The 26,238-nt window shown below is 35.1% G+C and overlaps 1 protein-coding gene across 2 annotated transcripts in view; it reads right to left on the reverse strand.

The window, feature by feature from the left end:
* The window catches only part of NUGGC (nuclear GTPase, germinal center associated), an 86,887-nt gene that overhangs the window by 55,994 nt on the left and 4,655 nt on the right, over positions 1-26,238 (reverse strand). For both annotated transcript variants that reach the window (XM_012539787.3, XM_023494578.2), the window contains exons 2-6: positions 20,599-20,708; positions 18,063-18,152; positions 14,462-14,570; positions 12,255-12,477; positions 9,513-9,740 (exon numbers count right to left, since the gene is read on the reverse strand). In XM_012539787.3, the coding sequence (XP_012395241.1) occupies positions 9,513-9,740; positions 12,255-12,477; positions 14,462-14,570; positions 18,063-18,152; positions 20,599-20,641 (693 nt within the window). In that variant the 5' untranslated portion in view covers positions 20,642-20,708. The remainder of the gene's footprint in view (positions 1-9,512; positions 9,741-12,254; positions 12,478-14,461; positions 14,571-18,062; positions 18,153-20,598; positions 20,709-26,238) is intronic.

Below are 26,238 nucleotides of genomic sequence, written 5' to 3' on the forward strand. Positions count from 1 at the left end.
CCCTTCTTTTACCTTTTTTCCCACTGTTTCTATCCTCCCTTCTATCTTGTCCCTCCTTTTTCTTTTCTTTTTCCTCTTCCTACTTCTTTATAGGGTTAGATAAATTTCTATATACAACTTAATGATTAAAGTATTCCCAAAACCTATGAGATCAAGCTTCAGACAATGCTTATCCTCTCCCTTCTTTCTCTGGATTGTAATAGGTCTTTTGCACCTCTTCATATAAATTAATTGTCTCATTATACCTCCCCTTTCCTCTTTTTCCAATACATGCCTTTTCCCTCCTCTTAATGTCTTTTCTCTGATGTCATCATATCATAGTCCATTAACAACTGCACTCTCAGTCGATGTGATGGCCCCTCTCTTTCTCTCTGACCCAGTGACATATACAATTCTCAAGAGTTACAGATATCATTTTCCCATCTAGTGATGTAAACAGTTCAACCTTTAAATTATATATATATATATATATATAATTTTTCCCCCCCTGTTTACCTTTCTATGCTTTTCTTGCCCTGGATTTATAGATTAAATTTTCTGTTTAGTTCTGGTTTTTTCAATAGAAGTGACTGAATGTTTCTTATTTCACTGAAACTCCATCTTTTCCCCTGAAAGATGATGCTGAATCTTGCTGAGTAGATAATTCTTGGTTTAACCCTAGGTCCCTTGCCTTCTAGAATATGGTATTCCAGGTCCTCCAATCCTTTATTGTAGAAACTGCCAGATCCTGGGCAATTCTGACTGTTGCTCCTTGATATTTGAATTGTTTTTGTCTGGCAGTTTGCAGTATTTTTTCCTTGAGATTATAGTTTCACATTTCGACTATATCAAAAAGTTTTGTGTGAAGTTTTTGTACAAACAAAACTAATGCAGACAAGATTAGAAGGGAAGCAATAAACTGGGAAAACATTTTTACAATCAAAGGTTCTGATAAAGGCCTCATTTCCAAAATATTGAGCTGACTCAATTTATAAAATCAAGCCATTCTCAATTTAATGGTAAAGGATTGAAAGATAATTCTCAGATGAAAAAAAGAAACTATTTCTAACCATATGAAAAGATGCTCCAAGTCATTATTAATTAGAAAATGCAAATTAAGACAACTCTGAATACCACTACACCCTGTCAATTATAAGATGACAGGAAAAAATAATGATTGTTGGAGGGTTTTGGGAAAACTGGGACAATGCATTTTGGTGGGTTGTGGGAAAAATCAACCATTCTGGAAAGGTAGTTTGAACTATCAAAAAGTTATCCTTCATATTGATCCAACAGTTTACTACTGGGATTATATCCCAAAGATTATAAAAAGGGAAAGGGACCTGTTGTCACGAATGTTTGTGGCAGCCCTTTTTGTATTTTAAAAACTAAACTGAATGGATGTCCATCAGTTGGAGAATGGCTGAATAAATTTGGTATATAGAAAATTATGGAATATCTTTCTGTGAAATGACCAACAGGATGATTTCAGAAAGGCCCGGAGACTTACGAACGATGCTGGTGAAATGAGGGACAGGAGATATTATATCTTCAACAACAATCTAGATGATGACCAGTTCTGATGGATCAGGCCATCCTCACAACGAGATCAACCAAATCATTTCTAATGGGCATAATGAACTAACTGCTATGCCCAGAAAAAGAACTCTGGAAAACTAAAACCATTACATTAATTAATCCCTATATTTATGCACATGCATTTTGATTTCCTTCACAATAATTGTACAATAATTCAGAGTCTGATTCTTTTGTACAGCAAAAAATTTTTGGTCATGTATACTTATTTTTATCTAAGTTATACTTTAACATATTTTATATGTATTGGTGAACCTGCCATAGGGGGAGGGGGTGGGGTAAAGGAGGGGAAAAATTGGAACAAAAGGTTTAGCAATTTTAATCCTGTAAAAGTTACCCATGTTATATCCTGTAAATAAAAGGCTATTAAATTTAAAAAAAAAAAAAAAGAAAGAAAATTTGGAATTTCTTTCTGTAGAGATGACCACAGGATGATTTCGGAGGGCCTGGAGCTTCGTGAACTGATGCTAGTGAAATGGCAGGACCAGGAATCTTATACTTCCAACAATACTAGATGATGAAGTTCTGATGGAAAGGGCCTTCTCCAAAAGTCAACCAAATCATTTCTAATGGAGCAGTGATGAACTGAACTACTATCCCAGAAAAAGAACTCTGGGAGATGATTAAAAACCATTACATTGAATTCCCAATCCCCTATATTTATCACCTGCATTTTTGATTTCCCCAAATAATTGTACAATATTTCAAGTCTGATTCTTTTTTGCAAAAATCGTTTGGTCGGTATACTTATTTGTATCTAATTTATATTTTAATATATTTAAATCTACTGGTCATCTCCATCTAGGGAGGGGTGGGGGGGTAAGAGGTGAAAAATTGGAACAAGAGGTTTGGCAATTTTAATCTTAAAAGTTACCCATTATATATCCTGTAAATAAAAAGGCTATTAAATTTAAAAAAAAAAAAAAAAAAAAAAAAAAGTTATGTTTCACATTTCCCTATATAAAAAGTTTTGTGTGAAGTTTTTACAAAACAAAACAATCAACAAGATTAGAGGGCAATAAACTGGAAAACAACATAAAGGTTCTGATAAAGGCCTCATTTCCAAAATATAAAGCGCTCTAATTTATAAAAATCAAGATTCTCAATTGGTAATGGTCAAAGGATATGAACAGACAATTCTCAGATGAAAAATTGAAACTATTTTAACCAATGAAAAGATGTCCAAGTCATTATTAATTAAAAATGCAAATTAAGACAACTCTGAGATACTAACACCTGTCAGATTAGCTAAGATGACAGGAAAAAAATAATTATTGGAAGGGTTGCAGGAAAACTGGGACATTGGATTGTTGGTGGGTTGTCAAATAAATTTAGGGATTTCAAAAAGAAAAGGAACCCTTTGTAATGTTCCCAAAAAGTTTGAAAGGAAAGGGCCCCCACTTTTTGGGTTTTAGTGGCTAGAAACTAAAACTGAATGGACCCATTAATTGGAAATGGCTGAATAAATTGTGGTATATAAATTTATGGAATATTATTTTCTTTAGAAAACCAACAGGATGATTTCAAAAGGCCTGGGAGACTTACACAAACGATGCTGAGTAACGAGCAGGGCCAAAAGATTTTATTTCAACAATAATTCTAGATGATGACCAGTTCTGATGGCCTGGCCATCCCTCCAAAATGAGATCAACCAAATCATTTCAATGGACATTGAACTGAAATTGAAAAAGAACTCTGGGAGATGACTAAAAACTACATTGAATTCCCAATCCTATTTTTCCCACCTGCATTTTATTTCCTTACAAGCTAATTGTAAATATTTAAGTCTGATTTTTATTTGTCAACAAAATAACAGTTTGATCATGAATACTTATTTTATCTAATTTAATTTTAATATATTTAACATTCTGGTCATCCTGCCATCTGGGGGAGGGTGGGGGTAAGGGAAAAATTGGAACAAGAGGTTTGGCAATTGTCAATGCTGTAAAGTTACCCATACATATAACCTGTAAATAAAAGGCTATTAAATAAATAAATAAATAAAGAGATTATAGTTTCACAATAATGTTCTTTGAGCTTTTCCTTGTGGGATGTCTTTCTAGAGGTGATCAATAGATTCTTTCAATAAGTATTTCCTCCTCTGTTCCTAGACTATTGGGGCAGTTTTCCTTAATGATCTCTTATAGAATGCTATCCAAGCTCTTTTTTTGATCATGGCCTTCAAGTAGGCCAATAATTTTTCAATTGTCTCTTCTGGATCTATTTTCCAGGTCAGCTGTTTTTCCAATAAGGTATTTCACATTTTCTTCCATTTTTTTCATTCTTTTTAGTTTGACTGATTCTTGCTGTCTCATAAAGTCATTAGCTTCCATTCGCCCTGTTCTAGTTTTTAATATTTGATTTTCTTCAGTTATCTTTTGTATATCTTATTCCATTCGGTTAATTCCATTGTTTAAGGAGTTGTTTTCTTCAATTTTTTTTCAAGCTGTTTCCTCTCTTATGTATACCTCTCACTTCCTCCCTCATTTTTTTTTCTTCTCTCTCTTTTATTTGCCTTTTAAAGTCTTTTATGAACATTTCCAAGAAGCCTCTTTGGGCTTGAGAACAATTCATATCACTCTTTGAGATTTCTTCTGTGGACATTCTGTCCTTGTCTGAGTTTGTATTTTGGTCTGCCCTGTCACCATAATAGCTTTCTGTGGTCAAGGTTCTTTTCTGTTTCTTGCTCAGTTTCTTTCCTTTTCTTTTGGTATTTCCTCTTCTTCTTCTTTTTTTTTTTTTTTTTTTTAACTTATATGGTTCAGTTCTGCTCCTGGGGTAAAGGAGGGTACTATCCCAAGCATCCTGTGCAGCTCTGTGCTTTGGCTTTGAGCACAAGGGCCCCTTGTGTTTGTAAGGGGTAGCTTGGCCACTCTCTCTAGAAAACAGCCTGGTTTCCCAGAGTTTGCCATCTGAGTTGGGACTGAAAGATGCCCCCCTGAGGCAGGACTCTACTGAACCAGGACTGAGAATCTTAGTTGATGATTTGCTGTGATTAAGACCTTCTCATTAGCTTTCTTAGAGTCTGTCTGAGCTGGGCTGAGCACCCTTTTTACCCCAGTGAGACTGACCTTTCTTGAAGTTTTTTCATTCTATCTTGAGCTGAAGCATGATTTCATTCCATCAGAATCTATTCAGAGGCTTGGTTTCATGTAGTTTTCGAGAGAAACTGTATTCTATATTCCAACAGCCTATCTTTTCCTGGATTGATGTTTGCCCAGGTGTGTCAAAAAAGTATCATACATAATCAAATGAGGCAGGCATGAAAAATCTCACACTAATCTAGCTACATAACCATAACCAAGTCATTTAATTTTTTAAATTCATTTAATTTTTCAATTAAATATCATTTGTTTTCTCTCCTCACTCCATACCCATTTCTAAACAAAAAGAGAACTATTATAATAACATATACATAGGCAAGCAAAATTAATTTCTACAATTTCCATGTCCAAAAATGTGTGCCTCATCTATCACCTCTCAGTCAGGAGGTGGCTAACATAATTCATCATCATGGTTAGTTATTGAGTTGATCAATTATTTATTTCTCTTTACAATGTTGTTATTATCTAAATTGTCCTCCCTTCTGCTCACTTCATTTGGTATCAGTTCATATAAGTCTTGGAATCTTGTAATCTAGTAATGTAGTCTTGTAATCTAGTAATATTCCATTGTATTCCATAACCTAATTTGTTCAACAAGGGGAGGGGCATCTTAAGTTTCTACTTCTTTATCACTATAAATGGAGCCCAAGTCACTTATCCTAGCCTAAAGAGCTAATCCTTTCCCTGAGCCTTAGTATAGCCTTGCCTACAAAGTAGGAGTGTAGTACAAACAAAATAAATTTTGACAATTCTAATTAGGGAAGCTTCAATAGAGTTCTAGAGCCAGGTGAAATATCACTTTTATCTAGCAACAGAATGACATTTAGTGTATCATTGAGAGCACTCATATAGTGAGAAAGGCATTGTAGATATTTAGGCTTGCCACAATTGGGGCCCTAAAGCAGTTTGGGTTGTTTCCAGAAAGCAGAATCTGGTCTAAGCAATTCTCTAAGGTTCAGGGAAGTAGGGGATGCATTTTGTGGTATGCTGGTCAATATTTAACACCCAGCTAGGTGCCAAGGAGATAAAGACAAAAACAAAACAAATAGCCCATGCCTTCAAAGAGGAAGGGATTCTATTAGGAAGAAACATCATGTGTATACACATACATACCTACACAGATACACACACACACACACACACACACACACACACATATACACACAGAGCAATTTTCAGAAAGAAAACACTATTCATTGGAGGAATCTGAATAGACCTTAGATAGCTGGTGACATTTTAGCTGAACCTAAACAGAAACTAGGAATTCTATGAAGCATTGGATTTTAAGCTCCTCAAGGCACGATTATCTTTTGCCTGTTTTTGCTTCCTCAGTTCTTAGCACAGTACTTGACACATGGCAGATGTTTAGTTTTATGTTTATTGATTGACTGAAGAAGTTAAAGTAAGAAGGGAGAACATTTCAAGCATGGTGAGTCATTCTGTGCAAAGATGCACAAACAGAAGAGACAGAATGTATCTACAGGGGTACACAGAGTCCATTGTGAGGAATATTGCATAATAAGCCTGGGAAGAGAAGCTGGAGCCAGATTGTGAATGGTTTTAAATGCCCAAATGGAGAAATTTTTATCTGGTCCTATAGGCGACAGGGAGCCACTGGAGTTCACAGAAGAGGGGAAGTAGCACAGCCAGAGCTGTGTTTTAGTCCTATCAATTTAATCTGTATGGAGGACAGACTAATTTTTTTTCTAGTCAATAGTTTGCATGTATTCTTTATCTAATACATCCATTTAGCAAATAACTCAATGGGATTCAAAGACTGAATGAGATATCCTTCTCCTTACAGGAGAATTTAGACAAAAATACAAGTGATGAGATCCTGAGTAACTAGGTGGGGTAGGCAGAGAAAGCCTGGAGTATTACTGATAAAATTATTCCCTGAGGCAATCAGGGAAAGACTTAATGGAGATCAACTCAGCCTTATAGTTGACCCTCTGTGGAGGTTGTGAGTAGGTAGCTCCACTCTGCTATGGAGGACAGAGACCAACCAAGTAGAAGGCTAGTGTGGCAATTCAAGCAATGAGCTAAGGTGATGTCTGTATGAGTGGAAGGAAGGGGACCGATATTAGAGACTCTGGAGCTAGAATTGACAGCTTCCAGAAACAAATCCTCACATGGCCTAAATTTGAGGTTCCTCTTTACCACCCTGATTGTTCTCTTAAAAGTGCTCTCCAGCTTGTCAAAATACTTTCTAAAATGTGGTGCCCAGAATTGAATACATTCTTGTAGATGTAATTTGATTAGGGCAGACAGGGTACAAAGAACTATTGCCTACCTGCCCTCTGAAGCTATGGCCCCATTACTGTAGCTTATAGCAGAATTAGAAGCTAGATGACTGTAGGGGTAGAACATCAGAAAGATCTAAATTTAAATCCAGTAATCCAAAGTTACTAGCTTTGTGCTCCTGGGCAACTCATTTAACCCTCATTTACCTTATTTTCCTCATTTGTAAAATGGGGAGAAAAATAGAATCTACTTTTCAAGACTGTTGTGAAGATCAAATGAGATAATGACAGGTCTGGCACACAGTAATTAATATAAATTCTAGCTATTATTAATATTAAATGGATGCCACATCACTCTGATTTACATGGAGCTTGTGGTCTACTAAAATGCCTAGATCTTTGCTTTAGATGAGCAGCTTCCTAGCCATATCTCCCCCATCTTGTACGTATGAAGCTAATTTATAACTATAAATTATTGTTGAATGAAAAAGAATCCCCTAGAGACAGATCAGTTTTGAACTACTATAACTATAACTATTCGTATTTATTTGGAACTCTGAAGTTTAAAAAGTTGGCTTGAGGCAACCAGGTGGTACAAGATAAGAGAACTGGCCCTGAACTCAGGAAGGCCTGAGTTAAAATTTGACCTGAGATACTTACTAGATGTGTGAACCTGGACAAATAACTTAACCCAAATTGTCTCTCCCTTCCCTGCCCCCAAAAAGTATTTTCCTCACAACATCCCTATATGGCAGTACAAGTATTTATTGTATTTTGCTGATGAATGGTTAGTGAGCACTGGAATTTGAAGGGGTAAGTGCCTAGATCTACTGAATCCAAGACCAGTGGTTTTTGTTTTGTTTTGTTTTGTTTCTGCCTATATCCAGCTGTCTTCCATAAAAATACAGACAGGTCTGTTTCCCCCTAGATCCAGGGGCTCTTGAACCAAAGAAAACTTCCAGAGATCTTCTTGAAGTGGCCCAACTCCAGGGCAGCCTCCCATAAACTCCCCCTTCACAGATAGCAATTCAGGACTACTCCAAACTATACAAGCACAGACTATCAAACTGAAGGTCTGCAGAGCATTGTTATATGCCTATGAAACTTGGACAGTATATCAACACCATGTCAGGATACCTAATTTCTTCCATTTGAATTGACTTAGGAAAATTCTGAAGTTCACCTGGCAGGATAAAACACCAGACACTGAGGTCTTCTCTCAAACTAAACTGCCAAGCATTCCAACTCTACTCCAAAGAACACAACTCCATTGGGCTGGCCACATTGTTTGAATGCCAAACACACACTTGCCAAAAAGACTATTTTATGGAGAACTCATACAAAGAAAACACTCACAAAATGGTTAGAAAAAGTGATACAAAGACACTCTCAAGATCCCAGCATGTGTGCCCCCATCAGAGAAGGGGCTCTGTTCTATAAACAAAGCAGAATTGAAGTAGCACAAAAGAAAAAGAAATGTGCAAATTTAGAGAATCCACCTCAAATGTTTACATGGACAATATGTGTGGCAGATCTGGGTATTCCAAGCTCATACCGGTCTGCCCAGACACACTGTAATTTGACTTTAACATAGGTATGTCACTTTGGTCCTCTTCAAAACAAAGGACATCAAACAATCAAACTACATCTGGATTTGGCCTGTTAGCCAAATAGCATCTGATACAGCATCCACTAACATTCTGTACCTAGCCTAAAGCCCTTCCTTTTACTATCACATATATTCAGTACAGAGAAGCACAGTGGATAAAGGGTTAAATCTGGCATCAGGAAGACCCACAATCTAATCTCATGCTCTTATTACTATCTGTATAACCGTGGAGGCAAATCACTTAATTTGGATAAAAGGGCTTCAAAATTTCGATCTCAAGTCTAAATATAAAGATCTATAATCATATGACCTCTCTGAGGCTTAGTGCTTTACCAGTAAAATGGTGAAACTAATAGGAATTACTTCACAGGATTGTCCTAATAGGGTTCTTCTCCTGTCCTTCAACAGGACTGTTTTGTGGATCAAATGTGAAAATATTTGCAAAGTGTTTTGCAAATTGTAAAACATTATATAAATGCTAGCTATTATTATGATCTATGATAATAGCATCCATCTCAGGATTATACTAAGGTTCATGTACAATATAGGTGAAGTACTGTGCATACTTCAAAGTACTATAAAAATATAAATGATTATTAAATTTAAGTATTATTAAAGATTCACAGTCATAACTTTCTTTGAGCTTTATGTCTTCCCTTCCCTTATGAATCCCTTTCTCCCAGCAAAGTAGGTAGTATAAGTATCATCGAGTCTATTTTATACATGAGGAAACAGAGAGGTTAAATGACTTTCCAGAGTCAAACAATGTGTCAAAATTAGACTTTTAACTTAAATCCTCAGTATTTCAAAACTGGTATTTTTTTTTTTTTAACTTTATGATGCAGGACAGATCCAAAAGATCTGCCGAAATGAGATAAGTTCAATTTTTTTTAAAAAGTCATCCATTTAAGAGACAACAACCACTCTACATGATGGAATGGCAAATATGTGATGTATAAGACAAAAGAATTTGGAAGTTACCTCTTCTCCCTTGAGGGTAATAATCCTAGAGGCAGGGATCTTTGCTCGGGGCTTTGCCCTCAGTAACTCCTCATAACTCTTCCGTTCTGCTCCATTTCCATACAGTACTTGCAATTTCCAAGTAGCTTCCTCCACTGCATTATCTCTGTCCCAAGAGTCCTCTTCCCCATCCTCCTCCTCTGGCCTTTGTAAGAGTGTGGTGAGGTTCCGCAGCTCCTCCTTCCACTCCTGTTCAAGGGAACCAAGAATACAGGCTTCAGGATACAATCTCAGCTCAATAGGGTAACTTGCTCTATCACCTGCCTGCCTTATTCCCACTTTCATTTCCTTTCTAGGGGACCTTCCAGGTCTCTAAGGAACTTTAGGTTAAGCTGTGCTCCATGTAAATATAACTGACTCAAAGAATCACAGACCCTAAGAGCTAGAAGAGATCTCAGGAGCCAATTAGTCTAATCCATACCTGAACAGGAATCCCCTCCACAATATGCTCACCAAGTTGTCATACAGACTCTCCTTTAAAACCTCCAGGGAAGAAGACAAATCACCTCTTGAGGCAACTGATTCTCACTTTTGGAAAGCTCTGTTAGAACTCCATATAAATTTCAAAAAGATCTGATTGCAGTAGGCAAGATGGTAGAATAATGGGGAAAAGTACAACTGAGTTCCTTACATGACCCTGGTCTTTCTAGTTGACTTGCAGCTGGCAGAAGTGACTTGTCCAGAGTCACATTGGTGAGTATGTGTCAAAGGTAGGACTTAAATCCAGGTCTTCCTGAATCTGAGTTCAGCTCTCTATCCAGTAAATTATTTCATCTTTGATAATAGCATGATGTCAGTCCAAAAAAAAAATATCTAATATGGAACTAAAAATAAAATAAAATAAAATTTTTTGTTTTTTAATTTTTTGATTATCATTTTAATCAATATTCTTTGTTTTGTAGAAATTTATTTATTTATTTTATTATAACTTTTTATTGGCAGAACATATGCATGGGTAATTTTTATAACATTATCCCTTGCACTCACTCCTGTTCCGACTTTTCCCTTCCTTCCCTCCACCCCTTCCCCTAGATGGCAAGTAGTCTTCTACATGGTAAATATGTTATAGTATATCCTAGATACAATATATGTGTGCAGAACAGAACAGTTCTATTGTTGCACAGGGAGAATTGGATTCAGAAGGTAAAAATAACCTGGGAAGAAAAACAAAAATGCATACAGTTTACACTCATTTCCCAGTGTAGCTTCTCAGGGTGTAGCTGCTTCTGTCCATCACTGATCAATTGAAACTGAGTTAGATCTTCTCTTTGTCGAAGAAATCCACTTCCATCAGAATACATTCTCATACAGTATTGTTGTTGAAGTATGTAATGATCTCCTGATTCTGCTCATTTCACTTAGCATCAATTCATGTAAGTCTCATCAATCCTCTCTGTATTCCTCCTGCTGGTCATTTCTTACAGAACAATAATATTCCATAACATTCATATACCACAATTTACCCAACCATTCTCCAGTTGATGGGCATCCATTCATTTTCCAGTTTCTAGTCACTACAAAGAGGGCTGCCACAAACATTTTGGCACATATAGGTCCCTTTCCCTTCTTTAGTATTTCTTTGGGATATAAGCCCAGTAGTAGCACTGGTGGATCAAAAGGTATGCACAGTTTAATAACTTTTTGGGGATAATTCCAGCTTACTCTCCAGAATGGTTTGGATTCGTTCACAACAACGTTTTGTAGAAATTTTAAAAAAGTTTTTTAAACTTTTTATTTTCAAAATATATGCATAGATAATTTTCAACATTCACCCTTGCAAAACCTTGTGTTCCAAAAATTTTTTCCCTCCTTCTCCCCACCTCCTCCCTTGGATGGCAAGTAATCCAATATATGTTAAACATGTATAATTCTTCTATATATATTTCCACAACTGAATTAAACTGAATTAAAAAAAAAAAACTAATATGATCTCAGCGTGGCATTTAAAAAACCCCAATAATTCCAAGAATAAGGAAATGATACTCCCTTCATATTCTGCCTGATCCATAACATACTTTGTTCCATTTGGGGAACCACATTTTAGAAAGTACATTGATAATCTGGAAAATGTACAGGAAAGAACAACTAGAATAGTGAGTGCTTTGAGTTCATGCCCTGTGAACATATATTGAAGAAATTGTGTATTTAGCCTGAAGGTACTATTATAACTGACTTAAACCATTTAAAGTACATATAAACCCTGGATTAAATTTATTCTCCTTGGCCCCAGAGAACACAACAGCTGAGAGTTGCACAGGTAAATTTGGGCTTGATATCAGGAAAAACTTCTTAAAATTAAAACTATCCCCAAATGGAATGGACTGCCTTGGAAAAATCTTTAGTGTTGTTCTTGAAACAAACACTAAATAGTCAATCATTTGGTGTATGATATCAGGGAGCTTTTTTCAGGTATAGATTGAACTTTCTGGGATTCTATATGTGATCTTCTCAATCTATTCCATAAGGTCTCAATATTGAGAAAATCAGACTCCATGACCTTTAAGTTTCCTTCCAGTTCTAAAGACATGATTCTTTGATTGGTTACATTCCTGTAATAATAGCTCTCATTTAAAAAGGCACAAGCTCTCCTTATAATAATTTAAAAGCTGGCTACCATTTGTCCTGATGGTATCCTAATTTCCTTTAAGAACTTAAGATATCAGTATAAATAGTTGATACTCAGAAGGGGAGTAGATTACTTACTTGGTCAGAAAGAAGATGGATTTTGGCCTCATAGTGTTCACAGCTGCTGGAACTCACTTGGACTATACAAGATGTGCATACATTGTCTCCTGATAGGGGCAGAAACATTGCCTGATGGATGATGGCATTGAGCAGGGAACTCTTGCCTGCTCCAGTTGCTCCAAAGAGTCCGATATAAAAGGGATCCAAGGATGACTTTTCAATCAGAGCAAGAAGTCGGTTTCTATATGAATAAAAAGAAATGGATTTTTTTAATGTTATTGATTTTGAGAGAGACAGAGACAAAACCGACAAACAGACAGAAAGAGACAGAGAAAGAGAAAGGAAAAGGGGAAAGGCAAGTTTTTTTTTTTTCCCTAGCACATCAGTATATTCAATATATACCATATTTTCCCACCTCTATACAGAAGAGAAGGAGGTACAATTTCTCATATATTTCCTCTGGGGCAAAACTTGGTTATTATAACTATTTTAATAGTAATATCATCATTATACTAATTAATATAATTATATTATATTAACCATTTTAATATGATTATAACTAATAATCTTTTTTCTTTTTCTGTTTTATTTACATTATTATAGTATTATTATGAAACGATAGAAGATCTGAAAGGGCTCACCACCAAAGTCCTTAATACTGTCAAATGACCTAATATCAGAAGAAGATATGATTTTATTGGTGGAAATGCCATTAAACAAGGATCATTTGTCATGTTTTGGCGCTATACCATATGGATCATGGGGTCTTTCTAGTTGACCTGTAGCTATCTCCTATATATGTTATCTCCCCCATTAAAATATGAGCTTCTGATGAGCAGGGAGTGTGTTGTTTTTCTCTTTATAGCTCCAGTGTTTTGCATATAGAAAAAACATAATAAATACTTTTTCATTTATTTACTGTATATGTATACTTTCAGTACTGCTTACTAAACTATATGTCAGCTCACATAACATTTTCCATGTCTAAAGTCTTCATATTAATAATTTCTCACAACACATCATTATTTTATTGCATTCATATGCCACAGTCTGTCTAGCCATTCTCCAATTGATGAATATTTACTTTGATGTCAATTCTTTACTATTACAAAAAATGCTGTTATGAATGTTAAGTTATACATAGAACTTTTTATTTTTTTGAGCTTCTTGTGATATATCTTTAGTGGTGGGATTTCTGGATCAAAAGGGCATGGATATTTTGATCAATTTCTTTGCATAATTAGAACTCATATTTTTCTATCTGAAAGGGCTGCCCCTTGAAAGAAGAACTGCACTGAATCAGTGTATTTCCAAAGGATAGAATTCTTGAAACCCCTAAAAGGATTCTTAATATTCAGGAAAACCCTGAGGTAGGATAGGGGGGAAAATACATTTTTACTTCAATATAATTGGTTTCTTTCTAAATTCCAGGTATTTATTTTATGAATTTAAAAAACATTATTTTAAGAAAGCATTCACCAGACTGCCAAAGGGCACATGACACAAATGAGATCAAGAATCTCTCATCTAAAACTAACAGTTGGAGATTGCAGAGAGGAACATTTTATCTCAATATGAAGAAGAAATTTCTAACAATTACAATTGCCAAAAGATAGGTAGCTAGGTAGTTCAGTTGATACAGCACTAGATCTGGAGTCAGGAAGGTCTGAGTTCAAATACATCTCAGACACTTACTAGCTGTGTAACCCCAAGCAACTCCCTTTCCTCTATCTAACTCAACTATAATAATAGTACTTACTTCCCAAGGTTGTTTTGAGGATAAATAAAACATTTATAAAGCACTTTACAAACTTTAAAATACTATATAAATGAAATCTATCATTATTGTAAGGAAGAGAATTCTCCATTATTAAAACTATTCAAGCAAATGTCCAGTCAGGGGTGCTATAGAAATAACTCCTTCATTGAGTTGAATTTGATCCCTGAGGGCTTTTTCAATATAAGTTTGTATACATCTGAGATTTATTGCTTTGTCTTATCTACACAGAAATAAAACTGTAATAACAATAACATGGTTTCTAGAGTAAAAGAAATGGCAGCAGATGCCCGACCTCAAAACCAACATCGTAGGAACTCCTTCCTGATTCCTCCTTACTTCCTGAATGGCTGTTTTAAGATCTCCTCTTTCCTTTTCTCCCTCTTATATTCCCATACTCTAAACCTTGTATAAAATACAAACAATTGTTTTAAACACATGGACTTACATGAGATACTTGACCCCACCAGGGATGTCATCATCCAGGAAAGCAGATTGGATAAGTTTCTGGTAAGTGTTACTCAGAACCCTCCTGGTTCTTAACTCCAGCTTTTCATCTGAAATAAGTAGACAATATGTTCATTTTGGTATACACAGTTGGCAACCCAACCTTGGCTCCCTAGAAGTAAAGGTAGAGGATGAGCTTTCCTGAATATTATTGTAATTCTAGATTAAATGGCTTCTCTCACAAAGTCCAAATATTGTTACAAATAATTAAAGAAAGGGAAGTAGAATTTTAAGAAGGTTGACAGCTTGTCATTCTTTGAAGAGTTTGTGAAAAGACTACAAGAGTTAAATATCATTTTGTGAGAGTTTGGGGTTGTTGATTGCCATGTATGACAGATTATAGATGAACAGCCTAAAGAAAAGATTTGCTGTAGAAAGGAAAGCCTGAGGAGAATTATTGAGAGATTTTGACCATCAGCGTGGAAGAATTGCATTATTATAGATAATGGTTACTATGCTAAGGAAAAGTCAGCAGTTGAAATCAACTGGTTGTAAGTGACTCTAGATGTATTTTTTTCATAGTTGATACATTATTGAATTATTTAAATATCTTTATTACATTGTTAATTTTTTTGTTACATTGCTAATAAATTATATAACCAGTAGTATCTATGTTTAATCCTATTATAAGACTGTTTGGATACTAAAAAATAAGGTAATTAGTTAATTGATTAAGGATGATGTAATTTTAGTGCTTTATGAGAAAATATCATCATAATCTTTGGTTACCTTTGAGTACATTAAGAGAATTAATAAATAGGATAATACATAAAGTAGCAGAGTAAAGGGTAGAAGTTGATACATTTGTCTCTAAGAGCACCTTGTCACACAATGTCATATCCTAATTTGTGATAGTGATACATACATGTTAGCAAAAAGCTCACATGTACAGGATTACCTCTACATATATCTTTAGCTGTGTGAGGCTCATCTATAAACATGTTATATTAAAATAAGTGATTTGACTCAATATATTAATAAAAATAAAATAAATAAATAATTTAATAAATTTAATAATTTTAATAAAATAAAATTTTTTAATTTAATTTAAATGTAAGTTTAATTTTAATCAATTAATTTAAATTAAATTAAATTTAAATTTAAATTTAAAATTTAAATTAATTTTATTTTTAATTTAAAATTAAATTAATTTTATTTATTTATTTACTTATTTTATTATTTTATTAAATTAACCAATTTGACATGTGGAAATACAACAGGAATTTTCTCAAAGAGTTTGCCTGTTAGGAAAAATACAAAAACAGTGTGGTACTATGAAAACGGTGCTGAATTTAGATCCAGAGAACCTGGGTTCAAATGTTATCTCTGTTACTATCTCCAGGACCTTGGGCAGTTTTGAATATATAAAGATATATTCTGATGGAAGTGGATTTCTCTGACAAAGAGACCTAACTCAGTTTTAATTGATCAATGATGGACAGAAGCAGCTACACCCAAAGAAAGAACACTGAGAAATGAATGTAAACTGTTTGCATTTTTGTTTTCCTTCCTGGGTTATTTCTACTTCTGAATCCAATTCTCCCTGTGCAACAAGAGAACTGTTCGGTTCTGCACACATATATTGTATCTAGAATATACTGCGACATATTCAACATATATAGGACTGCTTGCCATCTAGGGGAAGGAGTGCAGGGAGGGAAGGGAAAAGTTGGAACAGCAGGGGATAATGTTATAAAAATTACCCATGCATATGTTCTGTCAATAAAAAGTTATTATAATTTTTTTTTTTTAAAAAAAAGAGGGAATGATTATAGCCTGAGGCAGAGTAACTGAATAGTACAATTAGGGTCAGGACATTAAAAGAGAGCTGTGGCACAACACAATAAGAATCACCACTTTTTGCTGATCTCTATTTATTGGGAATGCTTAGTGAAGTTTCCTAATATTGACATGTTTCATTCACAATCTGTTGTGTCACAGTTCCCTTTTAATGTCCTGACCTAATTTCTTCAATTATCCTATTTAGTTACTCTGCCTCAGGTTATAACCTTTCCCTCTTAATGTTTGATGAGATAAAGATTTTATATCTTTAGGCTATAATCATTCCTTCTTAATGTTTGACAGGATAAAGGTCTATCCATTTTTAGACATCATTAGAATATCAGTAACCTCTCCAGTACCTCCCTCCATTGTGTCATCCTAGGTGCCTTCCCCCATTAGGTTACCCCAATCCAGGTACCTTCCCCTTATGTCATTGTTCTTGTTATCCTATAAAAATCTTATTCTCCCAATACTCATGGCTGGATTCTTTGAGACGATAGTGTCATTCAACCTTGGGACCAACCATGGATCCATTTGGTTCCAGGAAATCTTTCCATTTAATAAATTATTAAATTGTTCTCGAATCTCTGTCTTACTCAGTTTCTCTGGCATTACAAATCATCATCCATTATTACTTAGCTATTGATTAATTTGGATTTGTTAGGCAAATACTATGAGTTAATTAAATGCTTCCCCATAGAGTTATTCTGATGGCTTTAGATTATAGGTTTTAACAGCTTAGTGGCTGGACCTTTCATTTGTATAGCTAGCTAAATAACTGGGCATTTAACAACTGATCTAGTCAAATACCTTTTTTAAAAAATAAAAATATAATTCTATTAAATAATTTAAAAATTGAAATAATAATAACTAGCATTTCTATGGTACTTTTTGATTTATAAATCACTTTACAAATATTACCTCATTTTATCTTCACAACACTTCTGGGAGTTAAGTATTATTATTATTATCCCATTTTATAATTAAGAGAAACTAGGGCAAATAAAAGTTAAATGACTTGTTGTGGATCAATCAATCAAAAAACATCTCAGTCTACTACTTAGGAACAATGCTAAGAGCTAGGAACACAAAAAAGAAGCAAAAGAATTCCTGTCTTCAAGGAGTTTACAATCAAATGGGGAAGACAAATCTACACAAAATATGCAAACAAATATATATAAAACAAGCTATATTCAAGATAAATAGGAAATAATAAACAGAGGGAACACATGGGAATTAGTAGGAATTGCTCTATGGGAAGATGTATTGCTTTATATAGAAGATAGGATTTTAATAGGGACTTAATGGAAGCTAGGGATATACAGCCTGTGGTGGAATTTAAACTCAAATCTTCCTAACTCCAGATATGGCTCTCTATCCATTGTACCACCTAGCTACTCATAAATTAGCAAAAATTTGCATTAAAAATGTAAGGTAAAACTGAGGAAATTGTGAAAGAAATACAAATCCCTAAGAACAAGTTGAAGATTTTATCTTCTTAAATGTTAGCTATTACCTATCGCTATTTAAATCCACTCTTGGGCTAACTTCCCAGGCTAAAATAAAGTTCACTCTCCTTTCCTTTGGGTGGCACTGTTTAGGTATTTGGCACAGCTCTACCCACAAACCTGCTGAAGAAAGCGTGATCCAAGTCTTAACTCCTTTTTGCAAATGATTTGCAAGTATTCATCTTCCCTGAAACTCTTAGGGGAAAAGCATGATGACAGAAGAGTTTTAAAAGGTGTTTTTTTCATACTCACACTCCTTAAGAGCACTTTGTTCTGCTGGAGGAAACACTCTGCACTTCTGGTCTAATCTTCTCCTCTTTCTTGGTGATCCTTTGAATACAGCTTTTTTTAAACAGAAACAGACAAGAATTACAAGGTATTTAGGACAATAGGTTTCTGAAGTTCCTCTGACATTAGCCTTTATGTATTTAGGATCTCATGGTCAGAGAAGACCTGAGTCCTACATTCCTGTATTCTCCATGTTAGACACTATTGAAGTATCCTACTAAGAAACCTTTGATCTTAGCTTCTCTAGAAAGACTTCCTCACCAATCTCTTCAGAGATTCCACCATGAATTGTATTCTAATGTCTACTTTATCAGTTAATATCTGTGGGATTTTAAGCAAATCATAGCTTTCCTCTGGGTCTTCAGTTTCTTTATATATTATAAAATGAAAAGGTTGAACTTGATCTTTAAAGTTCCTTTCAATTCTACATGTATAATTCTGTGATATATTTCAAATAGTTTTGAGTTTCACTCTTACCCTAAATTTCTAAAGTAACCCCAACTCCAAGTAGAGGCCCAGGTTATAGTCATTTGGGGAGACCAAATCCTAAGGAAATTTTTCAAATTTGTAGAGGAATCTGTTGGATGGAATCAATCAAATTCCTCCAAAAATGTGTAGTCTAAAGGAATGTCTTCCATTCTATGCAACAAGCACTTCTATGTGCCAACAGTTACTATAGGCTAGAATACTATTATGCCCTGAAAAAAATTATTATGGCTCCCTCCCCCCTTCCTTGCCATTAGAACTGGGAGAATTGAGTCAGAAAAAAACCTTGAAGCTCTGGTCAACTTTATATACCATTGTGTCATAAACTCCAGGTACATTATCTCAATTCTTGCTGGGATAATTCCCTCTCCTTTTGAGTATTGGCCCTCGCCTCGCTGTCTCCTGTCTGTGACCTTCTTATATTGACCATTATCTTATATTGACCCTATAAGTTATGATCCTCCCAGCAGCCTCACACTCCCTCCCTCCCCCCTCCCCATCTGCAAACCCTAATTAGCCAAAACCCTATAAAGTTCCCTGACTCAGTTCCTCAGGGCCAAATGATTTTGGGTTCCGTTCAGTCTTCTAGTCCAAACTTTCCACATTAAAGATTAAAAACCAATCTTTTTCTTGCCTCAGTTTCTCTGGTATTACAATACAAAGACAAAAATAGTCCCTATCCTGGAGGAGCTTACATTCCTCTATTCTATATATATAGGGATGATGTGTACACAGAAAAAAAAAAATCAATGTAAAATAAATACAAAGTAAATACAATTTTCTGTGTAGTGGGAACATGAAAGGAAACCTCATAGAGGAGATGGCTTCTCAGATCAGCTTGGAAGGAAGCTAGAGATTTTAAAAGTTAGAGATGAAGAAAGAGTGCATCCAGACAATGAGGGGAAAGCTTGTGCAAGAGATGGAATACTATGTCTAAGAACATCAAATAGGCCAATTTGGCCAGATGGGGAATGACATGTAATCATCTGGGAAAGATAGCCTGGACTCAGATTGAGAAGAGTTTTAAATGCTAAACTGGGAAATTTGTATTTGATCCCCTAGAGGCAATAAGGAGCTGCAGAACTGGAGTTTTTTGAGAGGAGAAATGACATAATTAGACCTGTGCTTTAAGAGTGTCAATTTAGCTAGGGTAGAATACTTAGGAATTGGTCCAAAGTAATTCAGAGTAACTTAAGAAGTGCCAGGTGTTACCATGACTACTCTGAGTAGAATTAGAATTGGATTCAATACAGAATCCAATTAAAAGCATCCTCTCACTTGTTTTAAGACATGCTATTAAAATATCTTGAGAGCTCAAGGATGAAAATTTCATCATCCCTAATCTCAATTCTATAGACCAGTAGCAAATCTAAAGAGTTTGGATAATTATTTCTCAACTAATATAAAATTCAAGGAAGTATCAAAGAAGTATGTAATAAAATGACTAGCATACTGGACTTGGAATCAGAAAACCTGAGTTTATACTTTTTTGTTCAGACATTTAATAGTTGTCTGATCTTAAACAATTTAGTTAACTTCCCTGGGATATAGTTTACCCATTTCTAAAAATGGCAATAATAATAGCACTTAATTCACATGGTTTTATGAAGGCCAAATAAAATAATGTATTAAAGCACTACATTAAAATGAGCTATTATTGACTCCACTTTTTAAAATAAAGATTCACCTGGAAAAGTCAAGAAAGTAGGATGTTATCTTAAAAGTTACCTATCTTTTATTTTAAGCCATTTTGGTTAACAACTCAATGTATTGTCCTTCCACAGCTAAATAAATCTGAATAAAGAAGTAAGAAACGCAGAATCCTAAAATCTAAACTCTGCAAGGAACCTCACTGATTATATATGAAGTCAAGCCTAGACAAGTCTATCACAACCACTTTTATATGATGGAATAGTAAGAGTTGGTCCCTACTCAGCAGTTTCGATATATTCCCATCCCCAAAATTGGTCCAGCTTTAAGAAGGGACAGAAAGGAAATCAACAACATGTCACACCTAAATGTGGTTCCTGACTGACAAAGTCTTCAGCCTCTGCCATTTCATGCAGCAGGTACTCTTGCCTCTGGGGTGTAGATCGACCTTGCCTAGGCAGGAAAATACAGGATCTAAAAACAAAAAAAGAAAAAAACAATATGAATTATAAGAAGGAATAAAAGACTATTAAATTTTGCTTCTACTTTGCCTCTCCATTTAGAATAGAAACTCCTTGAGGAGATACCATTTTATTCATTTTTATGTAATTGATATTGGCCTTTTTACTGTTCCTCACAAAATACACTCCATGTCCCAACTTTAAAGATTTTTATAGATTGTCCTCTACTTCTGGAATGCTTTCTTTCTTTATATCCAATTCCTAAATTCCCTGACTTCCTACAAGTCCCAGCTAAATACCCACCTTCAAGAAACCTTTCCTGATCCCTTTTAAAGTAGTTCCTCACTCGTGATTATAATTTCTTCTACAAATATATATACTTTCTTGATTTGATAATTTGTTTTTATATATTTTGAATCCTTTCTGATGATCTGCTGGGCACATGATAATGTTCTGTTGTTTTGCTTTTTTTTTGTTTTGTATTTTTTCTGTTTTTCTTTTTTTCTTACTGTTTTTTTCAAATAAAATTAATTTTTAAAAATTTTGAAAAAAGGAAAAAAATATATAAATAGTTCCTTTGTTGGTAAGGATCACTTTATTTTGTCCATAGCTTGTTTACATATAGTTATTTGAGTGTTGTCTTTCCTGATAGACTATGAGCTCCTTCTTTTCAATCCCAGTACTTTTCACAAAATTTGATTAGTAACTATTTAATAAATGTTTGTCAACTTGCTGTCTTGATTTGTATACCTAATAACACCAAATTTAGTGGCACACATATGCCCCTTCAATGTACTTGATCTTTTTATTCACTGAAATTCTGTCTTGTCTGATTGAATGAAAAATCCTTAAGGACAAGGGACCACTTTATCTTTGTCTTTGAATCTTCAGAAACTAGCAAATTGTCTTGTATGTAGACCCATGGTAAATACTTGGCAGATTGATAGATGATTGAGAACACGGCTTGAAAATGACAAAAAACCAAGCTGCTAATCTGATTGGCTAGTGATTTTCAGCTGTCAAAATTTCCATACAGATGGATGACTAGAACCTAGTCTAATCATTAAAGGAAGAAAGTTATATTAGATGGACAGACTTTTTAATAATGATGATGATGATGGTGATAACTGTTATTTATATATTTGAAGTTTACAAAGGATTTTTGTTTTGTTTTTTTAGTTTAAGATTCTTTTTTTTTTTTTTTTTACTAGTTTTTTATTTACAAGATATATGCATGGGTAATTTTTCAGCATTGACCCTTGCAAAACCTTCTGTTTCAACTTTCCCCCTCCTTCTCCTCACCCTCTCCCCTAGATAACAGGTAGACCAATACATGTTAAATATGTTAAAGTATAGTTAAACACAATAAATGAATATATATCCGGTTATGTTCTGCACAAGAAGAATCAGGCTTAGAAATAAGGTAACAATAACCTGAGAAGGAAATAAAAAATGCAAGCAGACAAAAACAGAAGGAGTTTTGCTATAGAAATGCTATTTCAAAGGGTTTTATACATTTTATTTCATTTGATTATTACAACCACCCTATGAAGTAGATATTATGTGTTCACAGAATCACAAAACCTAGAATTGGAAACCCAGTGGCCTTTTGGCGTAATCTCTTCTGAAAAAAATAATTCCTACTACAATATACCCAACAAGTGATCATTCAAATCTCATCAAATTATCTCCATTTTAGCAATGAAGGAAACTGAAGCTCAAAGAGGTTGTCATTCACCCACAGTAACACAGGATTCAAACTCCTGACTCCAAATCTAGAGCCAATTCCACTATAGCACCCCACTATTTATATAAAAAGAATTTACAAAGACACAAAGAAGAATTATACAGAACGAAAAGTGTTTGTGATCTACATAAGAAAAGGAAATAATCAAACCAGTTACACTACAAGTCCATCTCAATGCTTATAAGAATTGTATTGTTATTCAGTTTCTCCCTCTCCCATTCCAACACCTTCCCTCCTAAAAGCACAAGAAAAACAAAACCCATGTAAACATGCATGGTCAATCAAAACAAATTTCCACATTAGCCAAGTCTAAAAACCTTTTTTTTTTGCTCTCTACCAAAAGATAGGTAGCATGTTTCATCAGATTCCCACCCTTTGCCATTATTAAAAACCAAACAACAACAAAAACCAGTTAACACTTTTTGTAGATCATTATAGTTTGTTTTGTTTAGGATTTCTTGTGTCTGCACTTTAATCTACCTTTTATTTTTTATTTCCTAATCTGTTAAGTGAAAAGAATTTCTTCCATTTTTTTTTTCAGCCTTTTGAGTTTGTTTCAGAATTTCTTGTTGCTTCATGAAATCACTGTGTTCCATTTGATCCATTTGAATTTTTGGGAAGCTAGAAGTGCTTATTCTGCTTCCTTTCATATTGCACAATGATACCCCCATGTGTAATGCTGGAGAAACTGAGCAAGATAGCGATTAGAGTACAATTTAATAATTTATTTAAATGGGAGAGATTTACTGGGACCAAATGGATCCATGGTTTGGCCCAAGGACTGAATGAGAGACTATTGTCTCTCATTCAGAATAAGAATCCATAAGAATCCAGCAGTGAATGGCAGATACAAGAATCTTTTATAGGGTAACAAGAACAATGACATAATGGGGGAGGTACCTGGAAGGGGATGACCTAATGGGGGGAGAAGGTAGAATGAGGATGATATAATGGAGGCATGCACCTAAGATGACATAATGGAGGGAGGTACTAGAGAGGCTCCTGATATTCTAATGATGTCTAAAATGGATAAAGACCTTTATCCCATCAAACATTAAGAAGGAATGATTATAGCCTAAGGTCTAAGATATAAGACCTTTATCCTAACATTAAGAGGGAATGGTTATAACCTGAGGCAGAGTAACTGAATAGGACAATTAGGGAAACTGGGTCAGGACTTAAAAGGGAACTGTGGCACAAAACATGTTACATGTAAAGAAAAGTCTCACTAACATAAAAACATTTTAAAATATTTTTTCTTAACTCTTGCTTCATTTCTTATAGAAATTCTAGCTGAGTTTGTATCCCAGCTGTGTTTTTCTCTTATGGATGTTTCTTGCTTCTTGTCTCATTTAGATTTCTCTTGCTTATAGATTTTTGGAGTCATTCTCTTCTGCATTTGTGTCTCCATGTCCCTGCCATTATAATAGCTCATTAAGGTTCAGTTCTTTTTTTCTTTTCCTGTTTGTCTAGCCTACATCTTGATTGGATTTGTTATTAAGACTGGATTCTGCCTTATTTCTGGTAGGAAGGTTTGGAATGGTTCTGTTGCTGGTTTCTTGGAATATTCAATTTTGGTTTTTCCAGGATCTTAGGGAGAGGCTGGAAACCTGAAAGCTTTCAGTGCTCCCAGAGGAGTTCTTGCAAGATAAAGTCTGATTATCATCCCTTTCTTTTGAGTTTTGCAAATTCCTTATCTGGGGTTTGGGTCTGTGCTAGTATAAAGAACACTAAACTCCACCCCTAATAGTCAGCAAGAAGGTTCTGTTGATTTGAAGTAGGCCTGTAGATTCCTCTTTGGTCTGTTTTCTGACTTGATTATTTCTCTATAGGCTGGGCTAGATGCTAGAACTGTTGTTGGTAAGCCATTTTCAGTTGTACCTGACTCTTTGTAACCTCCTGAACGAGATGAGGTGAGATCTTTCAAGACAGTTGTGAAAATCAAGTAAGGCTTCATCTACTTCAGAGTTTGAGTAGGCCTGAAGGACTTTAAGCATTGAGTCAACATACTTAAGTCCCCTTCCTGCTGTCCTCCCATGACATCAGGGTCTCCCTATTTCAGTCAAATATGGGCAACTATGTACTTATTGGTCAAGTTCAATTTCTTGGGTAGTTCCCATGTTTAGAATGTAAGATCCTCACCCAATAAGGATGAAAGTCAGTGGTGGGAGGGGGTATTTGCATTATGTTTTAAAAGTGTTGACCCTACCCCTGACTGGGTTTCCTCCCTTCAATTGTCTGCTCCATGGGTAGGACGCCCTTCTTGTGAGAATGTATAATAAACTTTGCTTTGCTTCTAGAGATCACTCCAGCTTTTTTTATTAAATGGTGACCCCTCATCATTTCTGAACCACACACTCTTTTGGGGTTTTCTTGAAGACTAGCTATGTTAGGACACAGGTAAAAAATGCAACAATAATAACAAAAAGAAAATGAAATAAATTAAATTTATTTCTTGGTGTAGCAAGTATTCTGACAAGGATAAAAGATCTATGTTTTAGAATATCAGAATGCTTCTTCCCATCTTAAGCTACCGAATGTCAGATACTGTCTTATCAAGATGCCTCTCCCCACCTCCGAGTTCCCCTGCCTCCCCTAACCCTGTCAGAACCAGATTGTCAGAGTCCTGTTCCAGGTCTCAGCACCCTGACTCTGCCCCCACTTCAGTTTACCCCCTGAGTCTGAGCCAAGTGTATATAGGTCATTGAGAACTCTCATTGTTTTCTGGATTCTTGGAGACGATAGTCTCATTCCGCCCTGGGACCAAACCATGGATCCATTGGTCCCAGTAAATCTCTCCCATTTAATAAATTATTAAATACTCTCTAATCTCTATCTTGCCTCAGTTTCTCCAGCATTACAGGCCAAAGGGCAAAGCTTTCTTTCAATAGCAAAACCATTATAAATCAGGCTATTGTAAGGAAATTTAGCACAGAAACAGAAGCAAGGAATTGCATTTATCCAGCTTTCCAATCACTGATACTCTAATTCTATGGCTCACAGGTAGGAAGGAATTTAGTTCTCATTGACCAGATTATCAGTCACCAATGAATTGAGGACTGGTCTATTCATTATTGTCTCAGGATTTTGATCTGGGGGAGTTTCCTAAAGCCAGAAGCTATCTGACTAAGGATTGGTCAGAATCAAACAGATTGGGCATGGGAGTTTCCTGAGGCAGAAAATCTAAAATCATTGACATTGTCAGAACAGAAGACTCCCAAAAATCAGGGGACCACAAAATCATATTACATCCATTTAAACCACTGAGAAACTTGAAGAGACAATGGCATAATTGTCATAGCAGCCCTGCTACTGAAAACATTGAAACTGATGAGTTCTGGAGTTCTGAGCCAAAGTAAAACTAAAGCCAATTAGATGTCTGAATTAGTCAACTAATTGACCCAGGAAGAAAGGAAAACAAAGAATGCAGGCCCTGTACCTTAAGCAGCTATAGAATTAAAAGGGGCTTCTCTATTTGGGGCAATCCTTTCCTCCTCAAATTTCAACAACAAATTATAAAAATATTAATAGGAGAGATGGGAACAATCTAGTGCTTTTCTTAAACAATCACAAGGAAGGCAGGGAGAATAAGCCCAGAGAGCAGAGTGATTTCTTATTCAAGTCTATTTCTTCTGTTTCTATTATAGCATCTCAGAGGCAGGAAGTCAGTGACTGAAATATGCAAATCTTCACCTGACTTAGCCATCTTTCACTAGCAACAGACCATGATAACTCATTTGAACAATGGAATAATTTTTTTTTAAATCACAGCTCAGGTTTACACTTCTTGCCCATG

The sequence above is a fragment of the Sarcophilus harrisii genome, chromosome 2 (genome assembly GCF_902635505.1).
Source record: "Sarcophilus harrisii chromosome 2, mSarHar1.11, whole genome shotgun sequence".
Classification (NCBI taxonomy): domain Eukaryota; kingdom Metazoa; phylum Chordata; class Mammalia; order Dasyuromorphia; family Dasyuridae; genus Sarcophilus; species Sarcophilus harrisii.